This window comes from Lygodium microphyllum, unplaced genomic scaffold (assembly GCF_053477565.2).
Source record: "Lygodium microphyllum isolate KBCC unplaced genomic scaffold, Lygodium_microphyllum_v1.1.10 scaffold_37, whole genome shotgun sequence".
Lineage (NCBI taxonomy): Eukaryota > Viridiplantae > Streptophyta > Polypodiopsida > Schizaeales > Lygodiaceae > Lygodium > Lygodium microphyllum.
Window position 1 is genome coordinate 1,680,816 of NW_028229520.1, and position 20,471 is coordinate 1,701,286.

Genomic DNA, 20,471 nt, shown 5'->3' on the forward strand with positions numbered 1-20,471 from the left:
AAGAATTGAGCCAACAATAATGAAATGGCAACACTTGGACCATTGTTCAGCCAAACACAGCTTTAACCCCCTTCATTTACCAAAAAAGATTGCCACTCGGCTGCTGCTGATGATTTTTGAAGCATGAATAATATCTTTCTCGAGGGGACTTGTTTTGGTTATTTTGTACTTGCTATGGATGGAATGCTGACCATCTAATAGCTCAATATATTCTCGCTGATGAAGAAGTTGAATCATGAACAAGTCACAGCTTTTGAAGAGTAAAATGTGTCTTGTTGCTGTCTATGAGGCATGAGTAAGAAGAGGGTACAGGTTAGAGCTAAGTAACAGCATAAGAACATGGTGACTAATTACCAGTCTATTGCATTTAATGCTGTAGGTTAAATCATGTCACTCCATGCAAGAATCAAATCATCTGCAAAATGTAACCCCTGAATTCTCTCTCGAAGACCAGGAACGCTGACTCCGAATCCGTCACCCTCGTTTATCCATATGTGGAATTAGACTTTGGCATGCCAATTTCTTTTAGAATATGTAGTGTAGGTTACTGATGGAGGAGACCCAAACTAGAAGAACACAGTATACTGACAGCCCGTATGCAATCTTGCTTGCATGTAGGAGGAATTGAAGACAGTCAAGAATTGAAATCTCTTATGAAAGCACATGAGTGGGTGAGTTTTTATATGATCATCAGCAATAGACCCCAGGGTCTGTGAGATCAAACACAATTCTCTGCATCTGGAACAACGTCATTCACAACTGCAAGGCTAGAAACAGAAGGTAACAGCATCCTGCTTCATCCATTAACTTTTTTACCCCATCCTTAGGCTCCTCAGTGAACAAAGCTAACAGCACTGAAACTGATAAAAAGTTCAGCTGTTGCAAAGTATATGGCACATAACATACTGTAAGCAGCATCAAGCTATTATGTTACAAGACACTCCAATCATGAGACATGGATATAGAGTAGTGATGCTTCAAATCCTCATATCGCCTGCCATATATGTAATATAATACAAGGAACCTCATAGCAATACCATTCCCCTTTCACAAAGCTACATGATAAGACCCAATACAGAAAGATTAGGGCATGTTCTAAAGCCATGCCTACTCACCAAAAACAAAGGCAAATACATTCAAGGTGCAACATGGCAACCCTCACATAATGCAGCACCTACATTTGCATCTCACTTTTTTTGTTTGTTTACCCGTCCTCTTTTGCTTGTTTCTTGGAACGGGTGTCAAAATCTCCTCATTGTTTCCCATCACTGCATTCTCAATTCTATCCATGGGACTGTGCCGCATTGTGACGGCCATTGTCTGTTGATGAACCATCCGCTGTTTCTGCACTTGATTGAATGTTTGGCGGATCACCGAGCTCGCAAGGGGACGCCTTCGACCACCGTTAACACTTGGCCCTTTCCCCCCACTTCTAAGTTTTTGGTCTGCTCCAGAGAAACCGAACAGTGTTACAAACTCTTTTCTTGATCTTGGGCCTTCCCCTGTATTCTCTTTCTCTTCCTCTATAGCTATTGAAGCAGCTTTATATACTATCTCATGTATGATGGAGCTGCAAAACAAAATGGTATCTGTTGCCTCTTCAAGAGTCACATTACGCTTCAGAAGTGGATTAGATGATTGTTTTGTAGAGAGGCTATCTGCATTCAAAGAAGTATCAACAAGTCTGTCAAACAAATTACAATTTGAACACCAATATCTGTTTGATCTCTCACTACTACTGAAGTTAACTGACAAAATCTGATCTCACCAAACCACCAGTCAACAGATATGAAAAACAGCAGACTAAAAAATATGCATTATCTCTGTACGGAAGATCACACCTCTTTCCTTCTCTTTCTTCACTTTCCACAGTTCACAAAACTCCATATCCTACCTCAGCTTGGAAGCTGTGTAACAACTCCCCTTTGCAACTACAAATTAACAATGGGAGACTCCCATTAGCATTTGCAAACGAGAATAGGAGGATGGGAGACCTCATGCCACGTTAACTGGAAAGCTCAAAGATGAATGAATATCAAAATCAGAGATACATGCAGAGCTCAGAGGCTGGAACAAAAGTCACGCATAGCTCAAAGATAGTATTTGCATCTTTGGATGTACAGCCCCGGCAGAATATCCCATACGAGGTGAAAGGTCACGTTTTTACATTTTTGTAACAGAGAAGTCTTAGCTCATGTTTGTGTACACAGCCGCTGTCTAATTCTAATCACAAATTTAAAAATTCACTTCATTTAGAGGAAATCTGAGAGCTCTTTATAGTTTGCAGATGCTGATGAAGAGGGAATCCTCCTTTACGACTCCCAAATACAGCTTCAATGGATTCATTGTATTGAGCCAATTGTTCTCTATAAGGCTTTGGTATCTTAAATGATTGAAAGAGCAAGCTCTTATGGCTTAACGTTAATTGAAAAACAATTACAGCCATGAAGACATGAAAAGGTGGAAGACAAATTGAAAATCGAAGTTGTGAATTGTGCGTGCCCCCCCCCCCCCCCCAAAAAAAAAAAGAATGTATTTCTTATTGATCCAAAGTCCCTTGGAACTGAACTCAGGTACAATGGACCTGAGACTCAGAAAAAGTACTACTCACTCTCACAGATCATTCAAACTTATAGAAATGCATAATCAGTATTAAACAAATCTGATTGTCTACAATTTGGATAATAGGAGAGAGGGAAATTCAGCATTTCTCCATAGTCAATAAGCAGCAGTTCCATGTGGCTTCCTTCACAATCCCAAAGTGGAAGATGGCGAGTTTAAGTGCTTCAAAGGAGGGCTAGAATTCAGCTTGTGGGTGTGCTGTTCTAAAAAACAGCAGTAAGAGAATAGAAGAGTTCAGTGTAGAGGTGAAAGATGGCAATGAAGATGGTTGTAACCACCTTTGAGGTTAACTTTAGCTGCTATACACAAGATTACTGTAAAGAACTTGATAAAGAATAAGAAGAAGAGCTTCTCATACCTGAACCTAGTCTAGGAGCAAAGAGGAAAAGTGCAGTGGCCGTGTCGACACTTGTCTTCTGTTAAAGATTTTCCTTCTTGGGATGAAAAGTATCAAGCATAGAGACAACCAAATTTGATAAAGACTATCAAGATACACTGTTTTGAGAGTATCAACACTTTTTAATGGTTAGCAATTTCAGATCGATCCAAGGCTCCTAAAATCTAGGGGACCTTGTACAATCTAGAGACTCCCCCCCATATCAGTATTAATGGAAAATTCTTTGAATACAGTATAAAGATAGTATCAGAATCTCAACATGGGTCCAAAGATACTCTCATTCTAAACTTTCAATATACATTGTACATTGAAGAAAGTTTCATGATCATGCCATTGTACTGATTGGATCTAGCCAACACTTCCATGGCATTAATGCTTCACAAACTCTAGCAAAGTGCATCTCAACAAAGGCATGCCCTCTATCATGTCCCTCATAGCATTTTTCCACCGCCCTACCCCATTCCACTCTGGGCAATTTAACAGCTGGAGCTTCAGTGGTAACAAGTAGTTGCACCTTACCCAGAATTAATCGTGTCACTACTAGCACCTGCAGGGTAATCAGACTGCCATCCAAGGGACCACATGATACTGTATTGATGGTCAAATCTTTTGGCAAACTTAGCTTGATGCTATCACACTTCACATTGTGCTTCAAGAGCATTGGACCATCTGCTTTGCAATGTAATGGAGCTTCACAATAGAAACAAACACCATTTGGCACTATTGGACTTGAATTGCCGAGGATTCAGTATGGCACTATCAGACCAGGATTGCCACAGCATCTACTGAATCCTTGGCCTTCACTGCCTATCCTCCCACCAAAAAGCATTGATATTAAATTTGCTATGGAAATCCATCTAGTTGTACAAAGGTTGCTAAAGGATCTTCTCTTTCTCTCTCTCTCTCTTTTTTTTCGAAATGGATGTTATATTTATAAAGTACTAAACAACAAAAGAGTTACAAAAGTCATGGCAAAGACACAGAGGAAATTGCCATATGCCAAGGAAGTAAGTCCTCCCGAGGGAGTAAGTCAAAGTGCCGAATGAGATCTATCTGCCAATGCAAGGGACCTTTAAGCTTAGCAATATGTCCTTGAACATTAGAGGCTGAATCAAAAAGAAAAGCATTCCGAATGGTCCAATTGTGCCAACAGCCCCAATATCTAAGAAAGTGAAACAAGATCTTCATATGCAACTGTGCCGGTGTGGGGTATTTGGGCCACACAAAAACCCAATCAAAAGGCCTTAGCGAGAAACCAACCACTGCTCGCCAAACCGCTGACAAGAGTGACCAGATTTTCTTAACGAGAGGGCAAGAAATAAATCGATGACGGGCCGATTCCACACTGGTGGTGCAAAAGAAACAATTGCCGTTGGAGATTTGACGCTTGGAAAGGGCTGAAGCAAGAGAAAGACCACCAATCATCACCCTCCAAAGAAAGACCTTGCATTTGAAAGGTGTCTTGTTCAACCAGCCCTCCATCACAATTACCCTCCACCATGAGTGAGATTTACGCAATCCCCATACAGTATTAGCTTTAGTAACCAGCCATTGATGATCTTTAATCAGAAGATGATACACCTGGTTCAACCAGCCTGCAAGGTCCCAGTCCTGCCAGGGACGATCCAAAGCAAGGACAAGAAAGGGTTGTCTACTCTAGAGCACCATCAAAAGCTATCCCCATAAATCATGGTATCCACGAGGGATCCTGAAAAGCCTCCTGGCTGTACGAAACGATATCAACACATTGCGACTGGCAAGGGTGCCATGTGCAACTGAAGTCAAGCCCAAACGTGCCATGCGGTTAAATTTTGGTCTAAGCTCATGTTTGCCTTCCCAAGAAAGTAATCGCAAGGCTGCCAACAATTCCAGTTGAAAAGAGTTAGTAGCTAAGCGGTCCTCCGCTGGATGCCACTGAGCCTTCTGGAGAACCAATTTCCAAGGACATACCAAATGAGCAAGCAGGGATGATGAAGGACTAGAAAACCGAGAGTCTGCATTAAGAACATGCCACCAGGAGCTCCGAATTTGGGTATTACCATACACAAGCCCATGATCCTCAAGAAAATAACGCGCTATAAAGACCCACAGGTGATGATCCAAGCACATGGCACGAAAAAGAGACCAACGGAGTGCCAGCATATGAGTTTCGGCATCCAAAATAGCCCCACCACCCATGCGTTTGGGGGTACATGCATGCGACCAAGAAATCCATGAAATGCCAGCATGCAAGGAGTCCTTCTTCCATAACATGAAACGAATGTACTGAGTAAGAGCATTCAATGTAGTAGTAGTCCAAGGCAGCAATGGCAAGAAATATGTGAGCATTGGCAGCATAATTGTCTAAGCCACTTTGAGGCAAACATGGAAGGGCCAAGCCTGTGACTTCCAATACAGAAACTTAGCTGCCAATTTCTATAAAATCCACTCTAGTAGTTGCTTTGGCCGAACATCAACACCCAAAGGGTACTCAAGATGCCTGACAATGGAACCACGGGGAACAACCATTCCCTGCCAGTCCAATGACTGCAAATCTGACTCTGTGCAACTGAGAATGGCTAATTTCAAAGCATTGATATGAAGACCAGAAGCATGACCAAAGAGAGTCCAAACATCTAATGCTTTGCGAAGATTATCCTTGTCTGCACGCAAAATCATAAAGCTGTCATCAGCCAAGGATTGACTAATAAAGTGCTGTCCAAAAGGAAGAGACAATCCAACCAACTGAGTAGAAGCTGCCATATGAGATAACATCGAAAGAACCGGATGAGTCGCAAGGGCAAAAAAGAGAGGACTCAAAGGGTAACCCCGTCTCACAGAGCGTGCAAGGACAAATGGCTCAGTAACACCACCATTCAGCATAACTCACGAAGAAGCCGTAGCACTAATGGTGTAGATCAAACGAGACATCCGAGTACCAAAGCCCATAGTAGACATAAGTTCTGCAATGAAAGACCGGTCTAAATAATCAAAAGCCTTTTCCAGATCCAATTGAATCAATACCACCTCCTGATTAGAGTGCCTTGCATAGCCAATAGCCATTTGCACATTTAAGACATTATGCAGGATGTTTCGGCCCTTAATGAAACCATATTGAAGAGGATGCACAATGGCAAGAAGATGCTTATGGAGCCGATTCGCCATTACTTTGGAAAAGATTTTATACATAGAACCCATCAAAGAAATTGGTCGCCAATGTTTCAACATAGACGGCGAAAGAACTTTTGGAAGCAGTTTGATAAGTCCTTTCCATGAGGAAGGCATGAACCCCGTTTCCCAAATCTGCTGAAACATAGCCATCAACGGTTTCACCAATCAGGTAGCAAAAACCTCAAAGAATTCATTGGTGAGACCATCCCAACCGGGACTTTTATCCTTGGGCAAGTGTAACAAAACATCCATAACCTCCGCCTCACGAATATCTGTCTCCAAAGTAGTTTGCATGTCATGTGGAACCTAATTGCGGACCAAATCATAGAAAACAGAGTGGGCATGAGTAATTTGGTCAGAAGGTGAACGAGTAGAACCAAGAAGGTCTAGAGAATAATTCCTACACATATTCACAATAGTCTGAGGATCAATGACCATTTGACCTTCTGCATCCTAGAGTCTAGTCATATTCTCTCGAGCAGGACATGCATGGAGAGCTCGAAAAAACTTATGAGTCTGACAAGTACTATCTTGCAAATTCTCAGTCAAATTTTGCAATTTGGCCTGCTGATAAGATTTCAACTGAAACTCTTTAATAAGATCAGCCAAACGCATAGCCAATGGCAGCAGAAATACATCATCTGGAGTCTCCACCAGTAGAGAACGAACCAAAGTCAGTAATTCCTCCGCTGCTTGTCGACGCCGCCGACAAAGAGAGACATGATGGATCCCATACTACCTAACAACCCGTTGCACATTAGAGAGCAATCGTTCAAAAGAAGCATTGCCCTCAGAGGAGAAGTCCAATAAAAATCTATCAATCAATTGTTGCATATAACCCTGAAAGATTGAATGCTTCAAATAAGACGAGTTGAAATGTAATGGGAGTCTATTCAGAAATTGCTTAAAAGGTGCAATGGGTTGTACAAGCATCTCAAGCTGTAGAGAAAAATGGTCCGACAAGGCATATTGCTGCAACACTTTCATTTCCAGCATCTCAGGAAGAAAAGCATCATCCTGCATGATGTACATGCGGTCCAACCGCGACCATGTAGTTGTATACTGCGCAGAATGAAAAGTAAACCCTGTAGAAGAAGAGTGTAGCCATGACCAGAGATCTTGCTTAAGTACGGCAAGAGCAAACGCATTCCACACACGGCTTTCCGAAGTGTCCATCACCAAATGCTTTGATATGGACTGTGAAGGATCAACACACATATTAAAATCCCCCATCAGAAAACCCCGTCTGCCAAGTGACAAGGAGGTCTGCAAAGTATTCCAAAGATCCCGGCAAGATAAAGGGTCATTTGGAGCATAGAGCCCAAGTAACCATAAGATCTCTCCTTCAAATAAAACTTCAATCACCACAAAACGACCATGTACATCATTTTTAATAAGAACAGGCTAATATTTCTCATGTACAATCATAAGCACACCAGAATAATGCATGGTATGTGTCCCTACATAAAACAAGCGAAACCCATGGCAATCCACAACTTTTCCTGCTTCACCATGACTCTTGTGCTCAATAGCACACAAGACATCCCACTGATTCTCATGCAATAAACTCCACATGGCATGTTGCTTATTGCGAGAACAAATGCCTTGCACATTCCACGTAGCTATCTTCATGTGTATTCAAAAAAGAAAATCAAGAACGAGGCAAAGCTTGCCTCGATTTAACCTTTTCTGCTAGAATGTCAAGGACTCCCTCATACAAAAAATCAGCTAACACGGCAAAAGAGTTCTGATGGCCAGATTTAGAGGTAGACGGTGTATCCACTGTCTTGGGGATGGAACAAGGATAACGACGATCCCATGGGGTAATCACGTTACCTCTAGCATCAAAAGCCAACTTGGCAAGTTCGGACCATCCGTATATACTTTCCTAGTGGGCTAATTGCGAGGAGCAGAAGAAACCATAGCATTAGTGTGCTCTGAAGACAACATGTCTTTCTTGCGCATATAAGTACGCAAGGAATCTTGTGAAGCACTAGGCACAGTATCCGCCATGCCAGCATCAAACCTTTTACCTTTTTTGGCACGTACATCTACCCAATCATTGTCACGGGAATCCAAACCCGAAACATGTTGTTTGCCTTTATCCAAAACTTTAGGTGGCTGGGTCGCATCCTGCAACGGAGCATCAAGCACCATATCTTCCATGGGAGGCAAAACATGCTCAGCATTTGAAGTCGGTTGCTTCGCTAGACATTCGGCCATAAAATACCCCAATTTTCCACACGAAAAACAATGCCCTGCAAAGTTACCCTATTTCAAACGAAAGTGCAAAGTATGCATGCCAGAGCAATTAAGACATAACCAAGCAAACCTTTTCCGAGCAGTGTCCCATAACATACACAAACGGTTACGATTCGTGGCCCTTAGGCTCGGGGAAACCAAAACAGTACCCACAACATCCATGGCATCCTTTAACAGTGGCCAATAGACAGCCCGACAATTTTCCACTTCAACCCACACTGGGCATTCGCTTTGAAGCAAGCGCTGAAAATCTGCCATTGGACGCCATGGCACAGCATGGACCAAACGGCGATCAAAGAACAATGGCACTTTAGTTAGCAGATCGGCACGATGCTTCTCGGATTTCAACAGCACCTCATAAAAGCCTCGGGGCCCAACAAAAATCTCTTCAACACACTCCCCTTGTAGTAGACTTTGCAGCCACTGTCGAATACAGGAAAGCACTGGGATCCTACCAGTGAAGAAGAGTATGACAACACGTTCATAAAACACTGAGAATGAGCGCAAAACATTGTTAGGATCCACAGTGGCTTCCAAAACATCTTCAGTTTCAGAGTCAAAAAAGCTTCATGATTATGTTGAACATAATCACCAAGCAGAGTGTTGGCAAACTCCAACAAATGCTCCCAGTCAACATCCTGAGAATCCACAGAATCGGAAGCAACCTAAGCATAAGAATGGTCTTGATGATCCATTGTATCTTCCGAAGTATGCTTGGTGCGTTTGCCCGCACGCTGGAGTCAGGACCAGGTGGCATCTCCTCTGTGCAAAGAACCATATCCTCTGGTTCCTCTGTTTCAGAATCCGGACCAAGGGCTGCCACCGTTTGGTCAATAAAGGCCATGTCCAGACCAGCCATGTTGTATCACCACCTTAACAAGAGATCTGAAGCTATTTGCAAGGCGCTCTCTCTCTCTCTGTGCGTATTTATAAATAGGTACAGATCAACAGTCTGTTGTCATCCTGTGTCACAGGTGTCTTCAGTCTGCAGTCACTTTCACAATGACAGACCTGCTGCCACAGTCTGCCTGGATTAGGGCAGGTCGTCACACCCTCCTGTCAGGCGCAGAGCAGGGATGTCAGATTAGGTCAGGTCAACGCTGACTACCAGGTGCTGGGACAGAACACGCTCGTGCAGGCAGAAGGCAAACATCAGGCTGGGACAGGAGACGAATCGATGGGACAGGCAGGACGAAATGAGACCCCGCTCTGGTCAGCCAGGGAAACCAGTTCGCAGGACAAGCAGCTGTTCGCAGGTGGGCGAGGGCAGGGCTCGAGCAGGGTGGAACAGACCTTGTGCTGGTGACGGAAGCTCTCTCTCTTTTTTTTCGTAAAAGGTAATTGTATTAATTACGAAAAAAAGTACAAGATTACTGGAGGAAGCTCTCTCTCTCTCTCTCTCTCTCTCTCTCTCTCTCTCTCTCTCTCTCTAACTAAGTCTAGGTGCCTGTGTACATGGTAGTTAGCATTTGTATCTAAATCTTGCTCCTGTCCACATGGAAGCTTGTACAAGGTCTGCGCTTGACCTAACTTAGTACTACCCTCCTGATGACCTCTGTCCACATGAAGCATGTTCTTGTTTGCACAACACACCTGTCAAAAAGACAGTGATGGTCATATCAGAGCCAAGTAAAATCAAGTAGCTCTAAGGATGCTTCATGTCTCTCCCTCCCTCCATCCCTCCCTCCCCCCCACAAGCCATCCGAGTTGCCTAGGTGAGCTCAAGGTTTCATCACACCAACTAGAGATAGAGACTAAGTAGAGCCTCAAGAATCCGCAAGGAAGAGGATATGCACACTATGCCATGAGGAGATAGAGATGAAGGAGCATTTCTTATGCAAATGTCTAGTGCATATGTCCAAACACGAGATAGATATCACACATTGTTCTAGGGCCAACAAACCATATAGTCAATGATGAGTACCAAATCAGATATATCTTGGCCACTATATACTAGAGATCCAGAGAGTGAGAGCATCTACTAGTGACACGTACATAGTACAAAGTATGACAAACAATCTTGACAGAGTTTTATCAAGAGGCAACATCGGTTCAGGGATATACAAACACAAGGACCATGAGACCGAGAGGGAGGGTGTAGGAGATTAGAGTCACACATTGACCCAATGCCTTTAGCCGAAGATGGCACTGCTCACACCAAAGAGAGGTCGCCCAGATTTGACAACAACATGAGATGTACTTGGCCCATTGTGCCAACTCTTGCACCTGGCAGATACTCAGGTCCTAGGAGCTTTGTAAAACCCTACTAGAGACAACATAAGAGGAGAGAGGGGACTCCCTTGGGGGCATGATTTGCCAGCCTCCCCTCTAAGCTCAGCAGCAAGAATATGGACAAGAAGTCTTTTGCCACTGCTATCAACAACTAGTTGCCTTCAATCCCTCCCCCCATTGGTAAACCATCAGCATGGGTGTCCTATTTGTTACAGGTACTAAGGAGACTACAAGGAGAGATGATAGCCATGAAACAAGAAATGATCAAAAAAGAAGAGCAGATTATGGAATTATAGGAACAACTGAAAGGCATGCAAGGTAAACAACAAAAAGCAATGTAGGAACCCATGCAAGAGAGACTCCAAACGGACCTGAACACAAACTCAAATTCAGCACATTTTTCACAAAAATGGTCTCAATAATGAAAGAAAATGAAAGGATTGAGAGCAACAAAAAGGAGATTAGAATTGGAGGGCTCTCCCTAGGATGGGACCAGTAGAACATTGCTCCAGAATTCTAAGTCTCAACCTCCCCTTTTGTAGATGAATGCTCCATAAAGTGAGGAACAAGTCTTCTTCATATTCCAACACAAGATTATGACCGTAGCTCCACATATTCAACTCCCCCTGTAGGTGAGTTGGTCCAATCCTGAATTTTAGCAATTAGGTGACCCAAATGGATTTGTGGCTATATAAAATAATGTAGAAATCATATTTAGAAGATTCCTCTAGTCACATTATAGTACTCATAAAGATGAACATTTTATCCTTTTATTCCTCCAAAAGTTATTAGCTAAATTGAAATATATTAATCCTATAAAATTGCTTCCTACAAAGGTCGTAACCAGAATTTTCTCCTTGATTAGATCGTGTGAGCTTGTATACTTTAACAAAAATGATAATGCAACTACTTTGAGATTTACAAAATCATAGTGCAACTACTTCTTATTCATAGGAACACACGTATTGACAGAACAGTTGAGTAAAGTGGTCCCATTTGTGGACTTGGGGGAACCCATTGGTATAATACCCAAAGGCACACAAGCAAAAGTAATGTATATGGGCATAATAGAGAAAATAGCAGCTATGAAGCATACAAAGTCTCTCCACGGGATAAAGGTATGGATAACCGGCGAACTAACTCCACTCCAACTAAAGAATTGACCAACAAAATTGGCTAAAGTCAACGAGGTAAGGAAGAACCGCAACTTGGCACTGTCCAGAGGAGGAAAAGCAATCATTAGAGACTTCCATACCCCACCTCCCAAGAAATAAGCCTATGAAAGAGAACACCCATCTTCTATACACATGTAATAATCTTTGCTATAGTAAAACTCTTATGAGTCATAAGAGTACAGCACTACCATTTTATCCCATTTTTTTGTTTTTCTTTTGCCTATATGGCAAGATGCCCAAAGTGGATTGTAACAATGGATGTATCTGATTAGTCCTATAGGCAAATTTTGACCTCCCAAGGACATTAACATGATGTTTCTTTCTTTATTTCTTTCTCAATTTTTTCTCAACATGGTAAACTCTACCAATGGAATCATAAATGGTAGCTTTTTCTTAAAGCCACTCTAGGTGAAACCCACCTTCTAATCTATCATGGTAAGACAGTGAATGTTGAGTGCTTCATCCATGGTGGAGGAGCATGTCAATGGTGGTACAATCTATGCACTTCTAGATGCATGAGCAATGTCAATAAGTTGCATGTTTATTGAATAAAGAAGCCTACGAAAGAGATGCAAATTTGAACCGTAACTGATTCCTAACAAGAGGCTAGAGCTTTAAGGCACATGCTGCACACCAACATGACTTGCCTGGATCAAGACAATGTGTGGCTGTTGATCCTACCATACATATCCCATGACTACCACCAAATGTATCTACATTGAGATGGGGCACAGTTATGCCCTCATCCTCCCTTGCCAAAGGGCACATTCAAGATGAGTAAACCGTCATCTACTCCTACTACATCTTGCATGCAATAAATAGGTATCCTTGAAGCATCATGAGATCGACAAGAGGAGATTGATGCAGCCATTGCTTGCTTCTTCCACCACCATCACCGCTTTTCCCTTTATGCTACAAGGTCAAAATAATCAATATTCATCTATTAATAGATGAAATTTGAATGATGATTTGATCTTCATATAAAATAGTTATATGCTCATTTTATCATATATTGTGTGCATGTTTGACAATATGTATAATTAGATCACAGTATTTCAAGGTAATCGTATAGAAGTTTAGGAAGTACACGCCATCATAATCAAAGACTGTGTGTGCTTCTCTATTAGAGAAGGAGAGATGCAAGGTTGAGAAGGCTACAAAGATCACAAAGAGGCTAATGGTTTCCAATGGAGTGACCTTAATTGTAGATAAATGGAGCAACACTTGTAAGAGATCCACCATGGGCTTGTGGGATACTCTTGTGATGAGATGTTTATTTGTTTCATCGCATGATGCTCTAAGCACATCATACAGCAAGAGTCCCAATGTACTTGCCATGCATAGATAGATAGCATTGAGATGGTTGGGCTAGAGAATATGGTGGCATTGTGGCAAATATTGATCCAACAAATAGAGTTGTTGGTGCTATAGTTAAGGGGTGTTGCCACCACATTACAATTTCTATTTGCATGATTCACTACTTGGATGATCTTTGAAAGGATATCGACAAGTTTTCATAGGTAGAGTTAATTATTGCCAAAGCTAGTGAGATGGTGGCTTTTGTGCTCAACCATCAATTTGCATGCCATGAGTTCTCCAAGAAGTTCAAGAAGATTCTCCTCGAATACTCCAATACTCGCTTTGCTTTCAACTTCTTGACATTGGGTCGCTTTGAGGGGTTGCGATGGTAAAGTGAGGCAAGAGTTCATCAATGATGAGTTCAAGAGTTCTCCTTTGTGTTCTACTACTATTGGGAACTCATGCACGGGCGCAACTAAGGAATGCTTTGGGATGAAGTGAATCTTGGCACCACTCCTAAGCTACTTTCCATAGAAAATGAGGCCTTGGTCTCCTTCCAATCTTGAGATTTCCCAACCATCTTTGCCCTTCTCCTTCCAGCTAGACTATGGCTCTTCTTCAATGTCCAACTCTTCACTGGTATCATCCTCTTCGGATAACTTTGGTCCACTTGAACTAGAACTCTCCTCATCCAAGGAAGATTCCTGCTTCAACTTGTGCCCCCTTTCAAGAAAATGACAAAGAGAACAAAGAGACAATAGGGTGTGATACTTTGGAGCCGACACTCAAAAGATAACTCCACTGCCTCATCTGAATCAAGCAACAGTGCCTATGGGGAATCTACACAGTGAAGGGAGAGAAATGCAATCCTTCAAATGGTGGGCTATCAAAATCATCACTGGAAGGTGAAGGACGACTATCGAGGGAGTGAATTACAATCCTCTAATGCCATCAAAGATGAGGAAGATGATCACAAGTTATCGAGGAAGCAAACTGCAATCCTTGGATGCCAAGGAGAAGGCTTGGGCAGCAAAACGCAAATCCCAAACTGTGTCGAAGCTATCAAACGCAGGGAGGGCAACCCAGGTGCTCATGCCAAGGGATGGATGGTGACACCAAATGAAGGAACAGCCACCAAAAGCATAAACATCGCCTATGAAGGCTTGTCAACCCAAAAACGCAAGTATCTGGGATTGTAGAAACTGACACCAAGTGTGGACCGACGCTAGGCAAGAAGGTACTGACACTAGGTTGGGGAAGGTGACACCAGATGTGGACAAGGTCTCTAGGCAACCAAACGCAAATCTAGTGAGGACTAAAGCAAATGGAAGAGGTCGCCAACTATGGAGAATTGACACCTAGGTAGGATTGCTATTGCCAACAATCTGATGATGACGCCAACAAGGTGGAGCCTCCAAACACCGGACTTGAGTGATGGGACATGGCACCTAAAGAAGAAGAGGAAGGGTGACCACCATCGCTAGCATGGGATGGAGAATAACCACCATAGTTGATATGGATCGAATCCAAATCCTCATCCATGGGCCAATGCCACACATATACAGCCGAGCGTAACAAAATCAGCCTCAAGTACTATTGTCCTTCATTGCCAACTTTCCAATTAGTCATGGTGCTCAATTGTTTACAATTGATAGGTGCTAACAAAAATAAATAGAGCTGAAATGCCCAACTTGATGGTAACATAGTCAAAATGACATGAAAGACATACGATAATACTTAAAAACATCAATGAACAAAAAAGAAAGAGTACACCATAGACAAAGAACCATGCTTGCTCAGATTACATTTGGGGACTCCTCACACCAAGGGAAATTGGATATAAGCTTAAATGATTTGAATATGCTTTTTTGGTTACTTGTTTTAGTGCATTTTTCACAAATTTCGCCCAAGACAAGGTGGGATACCATGCCTTGTTATAAGCACAGAAAGTTGCCCAAAAATGTAGTTTGAACGCATCCAAACTAGGATTTTAGTGATTCAAATCGTTTTGGGGGTCTTAAAACACTACAAACACTTTGGTAATATCAAAAACCTCCATGTTGTCCTTTTGGGGGTCATGACTCTTCATTAACAATAGAATATGAACTTGATAAATTGAGTTCATCATATTGCAGCTTCATGCTTCTTTTAAAAGCCACTTACGTTCGAAATAAGGCACAAATTTGGTACATGGCTTTGAATTATATACATGTTTTCATTCCCACAAGTCTTTCATAGAAAGTGAGTTTACTACATTGAGCATTGTATCTATTCATTCATTCATTTATCTTCTTTGTTCATTGTCTCTGAGTTATCCTAACCCTATTGAGTTCTATTATTAGTCTATGCTTTGATGTGCAGTTGTGTTTGTCTTCTATAACACCCAAATTGCTAATTGAGCTTTCATGTTTCATACAAGTTCGATGGTAACCTTCTACCATAGTTCATCGTGTACACGAGCTTTGGAGAATGCATCCCCTCTGTGTTTCGTTACAAGGATGGTGTCCATGCATTCCAAGGCCCCATCACACCCTTTAGAGCCATGTCACCCCAACAATAGTGGGATGAATGCAAAGTTCAACAAGGTTTCACAAGCGAGAAGGCACACCAACGGGTTTGCAAAAGATCATCGTGCAAAAATTTTTTGACAAAATGTCAGAGTTTGCTGGCAAAATGTTAATATTCTGCAAACCAATGGAAGTCACTAACCCTGCTAATGCTGCATTAAAACTTGCTTTTCCATGAGGGTTTAGTGGGGTTTCTCAGGGTTTACAAAAACCCTACTACCACAACAGACACTGGATGCAACTATGTGCTAGTGGGCGTCCCCCTCCCCACTACCATTGGGTGCAACCCAGCCCTTACTTGCAACTATGCCTGTTATGAGATGTGAGGCAAGACAATTGTCTGTTTAGAGCAGAATTGGCCCTACAGAGATACCTTCCATTTTACATCCTAGAGCTCAACAAACATTACTATCTCAAGAACCCCAAAACTAATCCACATTCCTGAGTTATGGACCCAAGCATCACTAGAAACTTCAATGTAAAAAAGAAAACAAGAATAAGTAGTGCTTCAGAAAGCAAATAAATCAAAATAATTCAAGCAACATTTGTGGATGCATGCTTAGTCAACTCTTTCAATTAGTTACTCAAAAGAAAAGACAAAGTGGCAACCCCAGAAACCAATCCATCACGTGACCTGGGTCTAAGCTCAGTTTACACCTTGAGGTTCCAACCAGCCTAATATAGGATTTTGGCCTAATATTCTGATTCCCACAGAATCTACATCAACTGGGTTCTAGCTCTGTTTGCTTCTGCGGCATAAGTACTATTCTAGCACATTCGATTTGGCCTTAAGCAACTTTGGGGACTGAATGCAGCCCCCCGATACACCCTGCAGTAAAAGAGAAGTCATTTGCAGTTTACTCAACCAACCATGGCATGCTAGATCAAACTTGAACATGCAACAATCATGCAATCATTCAGCAACTTGCATGCACCTTGACACCAACCACTATAGCATGTGAACATGAGTGCCCGTGTTCTGCCATTGTCAGATAAAATTCTAACTTTCGAATGACACAAATGCCACACAAATACATTCCTTACTTCATACTAGTCATGTTACGTACTCAAGTCTCCGAAACTCTCCAGATCAGGAAAAACACACACATACACATACCATTCAAACTCTCTCCAAAAAAGAGGGATAGGATCACGGAGATGGGATGGCATGGGTGGTCAGCCTCAAAAAGCTGAACTTCCAAGCGTATTTGGTTCAGCTACTTTCTATCAACCCAAACATCCTATGTTAAAACTATAAATGTGCACACAGTACAGATCCAGACTATGCAATCAGTAGCTACGAGAATACCAATGTCAAATGAAGACTCTAAAAGTCATATGGTAATCCCTGACAATTCTTGTAGAGTAGAATTTTAAAACTAAGGCTTAAATAATCAGCAATAAAGACTCCACTTACCATGCATATCCATGTCCTCTGCACCATTGTTAAAGGCATTATCTGCTAAAATATTAAAAATGTTGTTCACGCTATCCCTTTCACTTCTGCTCTGAGAGGGGGTGTCATTCCCATGGCAATGCTTAGCTGCAACATTTTCACCTGAACCATCTTCATTGGTGGAGCTATTCATAGCAGTAACAACATCTTTCAGCAAATGATTGCAATCATTGTCAACTGCATTTGGCTCCTTGGAGTCTCCCAATACAGACTCGTCCACAGAAATCTTCTCAAGTTTCCAATGTTCATGGTTGACAGCATGAGGTGAAGAATCACAATTGGAAACAGCAGATAAATCTATACTTGAAGCCACTGAATTTGAAACAACTCCCTGATAAGTAATGTGTTCTGTCAGCACACTGCTATGTGACAATTCTTGTCTATCCATGAGCCTATCTTTATCTAGACATATTCTAGATTTTCCAATACTTGAAGCTCTAGGTGTTGAAAAAGAAGGCTCAATATCAGCCTCACCATCACAGAGACTTCTATTATCACCTACCATTGAAGCTAAACCAGATGTGGACAAATCACTTAGACTTTTCTCAGTAATGGATATACCATCTTGAAATCTCATACTTGCCATTTTGCTGGAACATTGCCTTCGCAATGATGTTAAATCAGTTGATGGCCACTGGGTTCCATTTTGAGGCAATACACCACTAACAACCCCAGCTAACTGACTGTTTCTGTCATTTTCAGAGGTCATGACTGCAAAATTTGGTTCCTGAGGGTCTACATTCAGCTTGGGTTTTGAAGAGGGTTGCAGTCTAGCGGCAGCTAACTTGTTCTGTTCCTCTTCAAAGTCACCAGACTTCAACATGCTTACATTCCCATGACTGCTGCACAAAGTAACATACTTACCCACTTCTTGATCATGATGCCCTTGATCTTGCAAATTAGTGTCCTTTGTAACAATATCTGCAACACAGTTCATGGCTTCCAACCGCAACATTTCATGGTTGCACAATTTACTTGTAGGACATCTGCATGCTGGGTCTAGGTGCTCCAATGGCAGGCCTTGCTGGCAGTTGCACCTCTTCTGTGAGGAATTGGCATCCAGTTTGTTGGAACCCGATAAATAATCCACTTCACTAGGGTAAGGTGAAGTACCTTGGGTCTTCCATCCATCTGAGCTACTCTCAGAATCTGCTTGTGCATGTTCCTTGACCTGGTGGTTGTCTCGCATCTCTTCTTCATGCTCCTTAAATTTCACGCCCTCATCATTATGAATGGCAGCAGCCTGCCCATCGAGATTCATAGTAAAAGCCCTGGAATTTTCAGTGTGTGAACCATTTTCATTAAGCAGTGTGACTTCCATGTCACCTTCTTCATGCTTACTCTCATATGAACAATTTGCAGGGTCTGAACTTCCACCCATGGTTGCCAAAGAAGGATTCGTTGGTCTGTGATGCATGCTAGGTGTCCTGTATATTGATGTTATAGGAGCATTCGATAATAGTGGTCGAAACATGTTTTGTGAGCTTCGGCGTTGAGCCTGCTTTTCAACCAAGTGAAAACGTTAGCCTCTTGATAAAAAAACTGAATATTTCCATGAACTGCAAAAGTCAAAGCATTGGAAATATGGCAGACATCCACAGCCTGTAATTTGATAATAACATGTGAAACCCCAGAAGGTAAAACTTTGAAAGAAGCACATACCGCTTGTCGATCAAAGGGCTTTCTTGTTGACATGATCACAGGCACAGCATCCCCAGCAGCTGTAGCCGGCCTATTTTGCCGCTTAGCAGGTAAGATGCCTTTTCCAAGAGACAGATTCTCAGGTCTTGAGCTGATTTTTCCAGCTTTAGGACCACCATCAGAACTTCCTCTGGTACTGCTAGAAATAACTGACTCTGCAATTTCCATGTCATCATCACATGAAGAGATGACAGAACCTCGGCTTGTTCGGGAGCTGTTTTGGTCATTGCTGTTGGCTAAGCTCCAACTACTCCCAGAAGGATCCGGTGAGATAGTGTACCAATGAGACTGGTTGCAGTCAGGTGCCTCTGAAAAAGAACCTCTTGACTTTGTCCTTGAGCAATGCCGAGAACCCTGAGATCCACCTCTTTGATAACCACGATCTGAGGCAGAAGTACGAAGATTAGGAGGTGGGTCTGCAGAGAAACCTGGCATTGATGGTTCCCATGGACGCAGCTTGGGGGATAATGACTTGCCCCTGGTTCCTCTATTTGCCAGTCCAGCTCTACTGGCAGATGATGGGGATGTATTACTGCCACGTATTGGAGGAGTTGCAGATCTAGAGGTTGACCTACTTGCAGTTACTGATACCCTTCCAGTTGGAGTGGTTGGCCTACATGGTGATGAAGGCCGTAGAGTAGGGCTGGACCTTAAAGAAGAAGAGGAAGGTCTTCCTCGGCTTACAGTTGATGTTAAGCTACTTGAAGATGAGACTGTACTAGACCTGCGAGGACTTGGATTCCCTCCAAGAGCTTTAGAATAAGAATCTTGAGGATAAGACAACTGTCATCAAAGAGATTGGTTAGTACAGGCATGTTACAATTATCACATGAAAGCATGATCGAGCAATGACTACCTACAGACATTGTGTATTTTAACTCAAATAGCATTATGAAGCTACAGAAAATGTCAACAACTTCGACTGTACAATCAGATTGCAACAAGTTTAAACTTGAAGAAGATTCTTATAATCCCTTCCATTCAAAAGTGAATAACATAAGAACCCCACAGCGTTGTTCTTGTGTTTGCCCGGATGAGTATAACCATCAATGTTCACTTCAGCATTCTGATGTATGCAACATAGACACTTTTTAAACAGTGCCAGTAAGACTTCAGTTCATAGGGTGATCACAACTCGGCCATGCTACCCTTAACAAAGGAACAAAGTGAAACATCCATGATCAAGCGCAAAAAGAAACCTGCAAGAGTTGAATAGCAAGAAACAATGTAGAGAAATAAATACAGTTCAATGTAGCTGCTGTAAGCCTCTTACACGGGAAGTCCTGGAAGCTGATGCTGATCGAGTAAGTACCCTCCTTTGAGAAAGATTGACAATAGGAACATCTTGATCCAAAGATGGAAAGAGTGGTGTGCCAGGTGGAGTTAAAAGCCTACAAAAGTCAACAAAAGGGTTATGGCCCAAGCTGCAGATTCCTGCGGATAAGAGTCAATAAATGAAGAACACAAGGTCAAGAAAAATAAATAGTTTAAATGGGAATGCAACAGACAACAGACCTTAGCAATGCCATTTGTAAGATACAATCAAAAGCACCTCATTAAGGAAAAGGGAAGAATGTAATTGCTTCAGGCAAGAAACTGAAGATGCATCT

The 20,471-nt window shown here is 42.2% G+C and overlaps 1 protein-coding gene across 1 annotated transcript; it reads right to left on the minus strand.

The window, feature by feature from the left end:
* Positions 1–1,011: 1,011 nt before the first annotated feature.
* LOC148009152 (uncharacterized) lies at positions 1,012–20,299 on the minus strand (the record flags this gene model as incomplete). Its single annotated transcript, XM_087673775.1, has 4 exons — positions 1,012–1,658; positions 17,122–18,658; positions 18,823–19,644; positions 20,135–20,299. Coding segments are annotated over 4 exons (3,024 nt in total), but the record flags the coding sequence as incomplete, so codon positions are not given.
* Between the last annotated feature and the right edge of the window lie 172 nt (positions 20,300–20,471).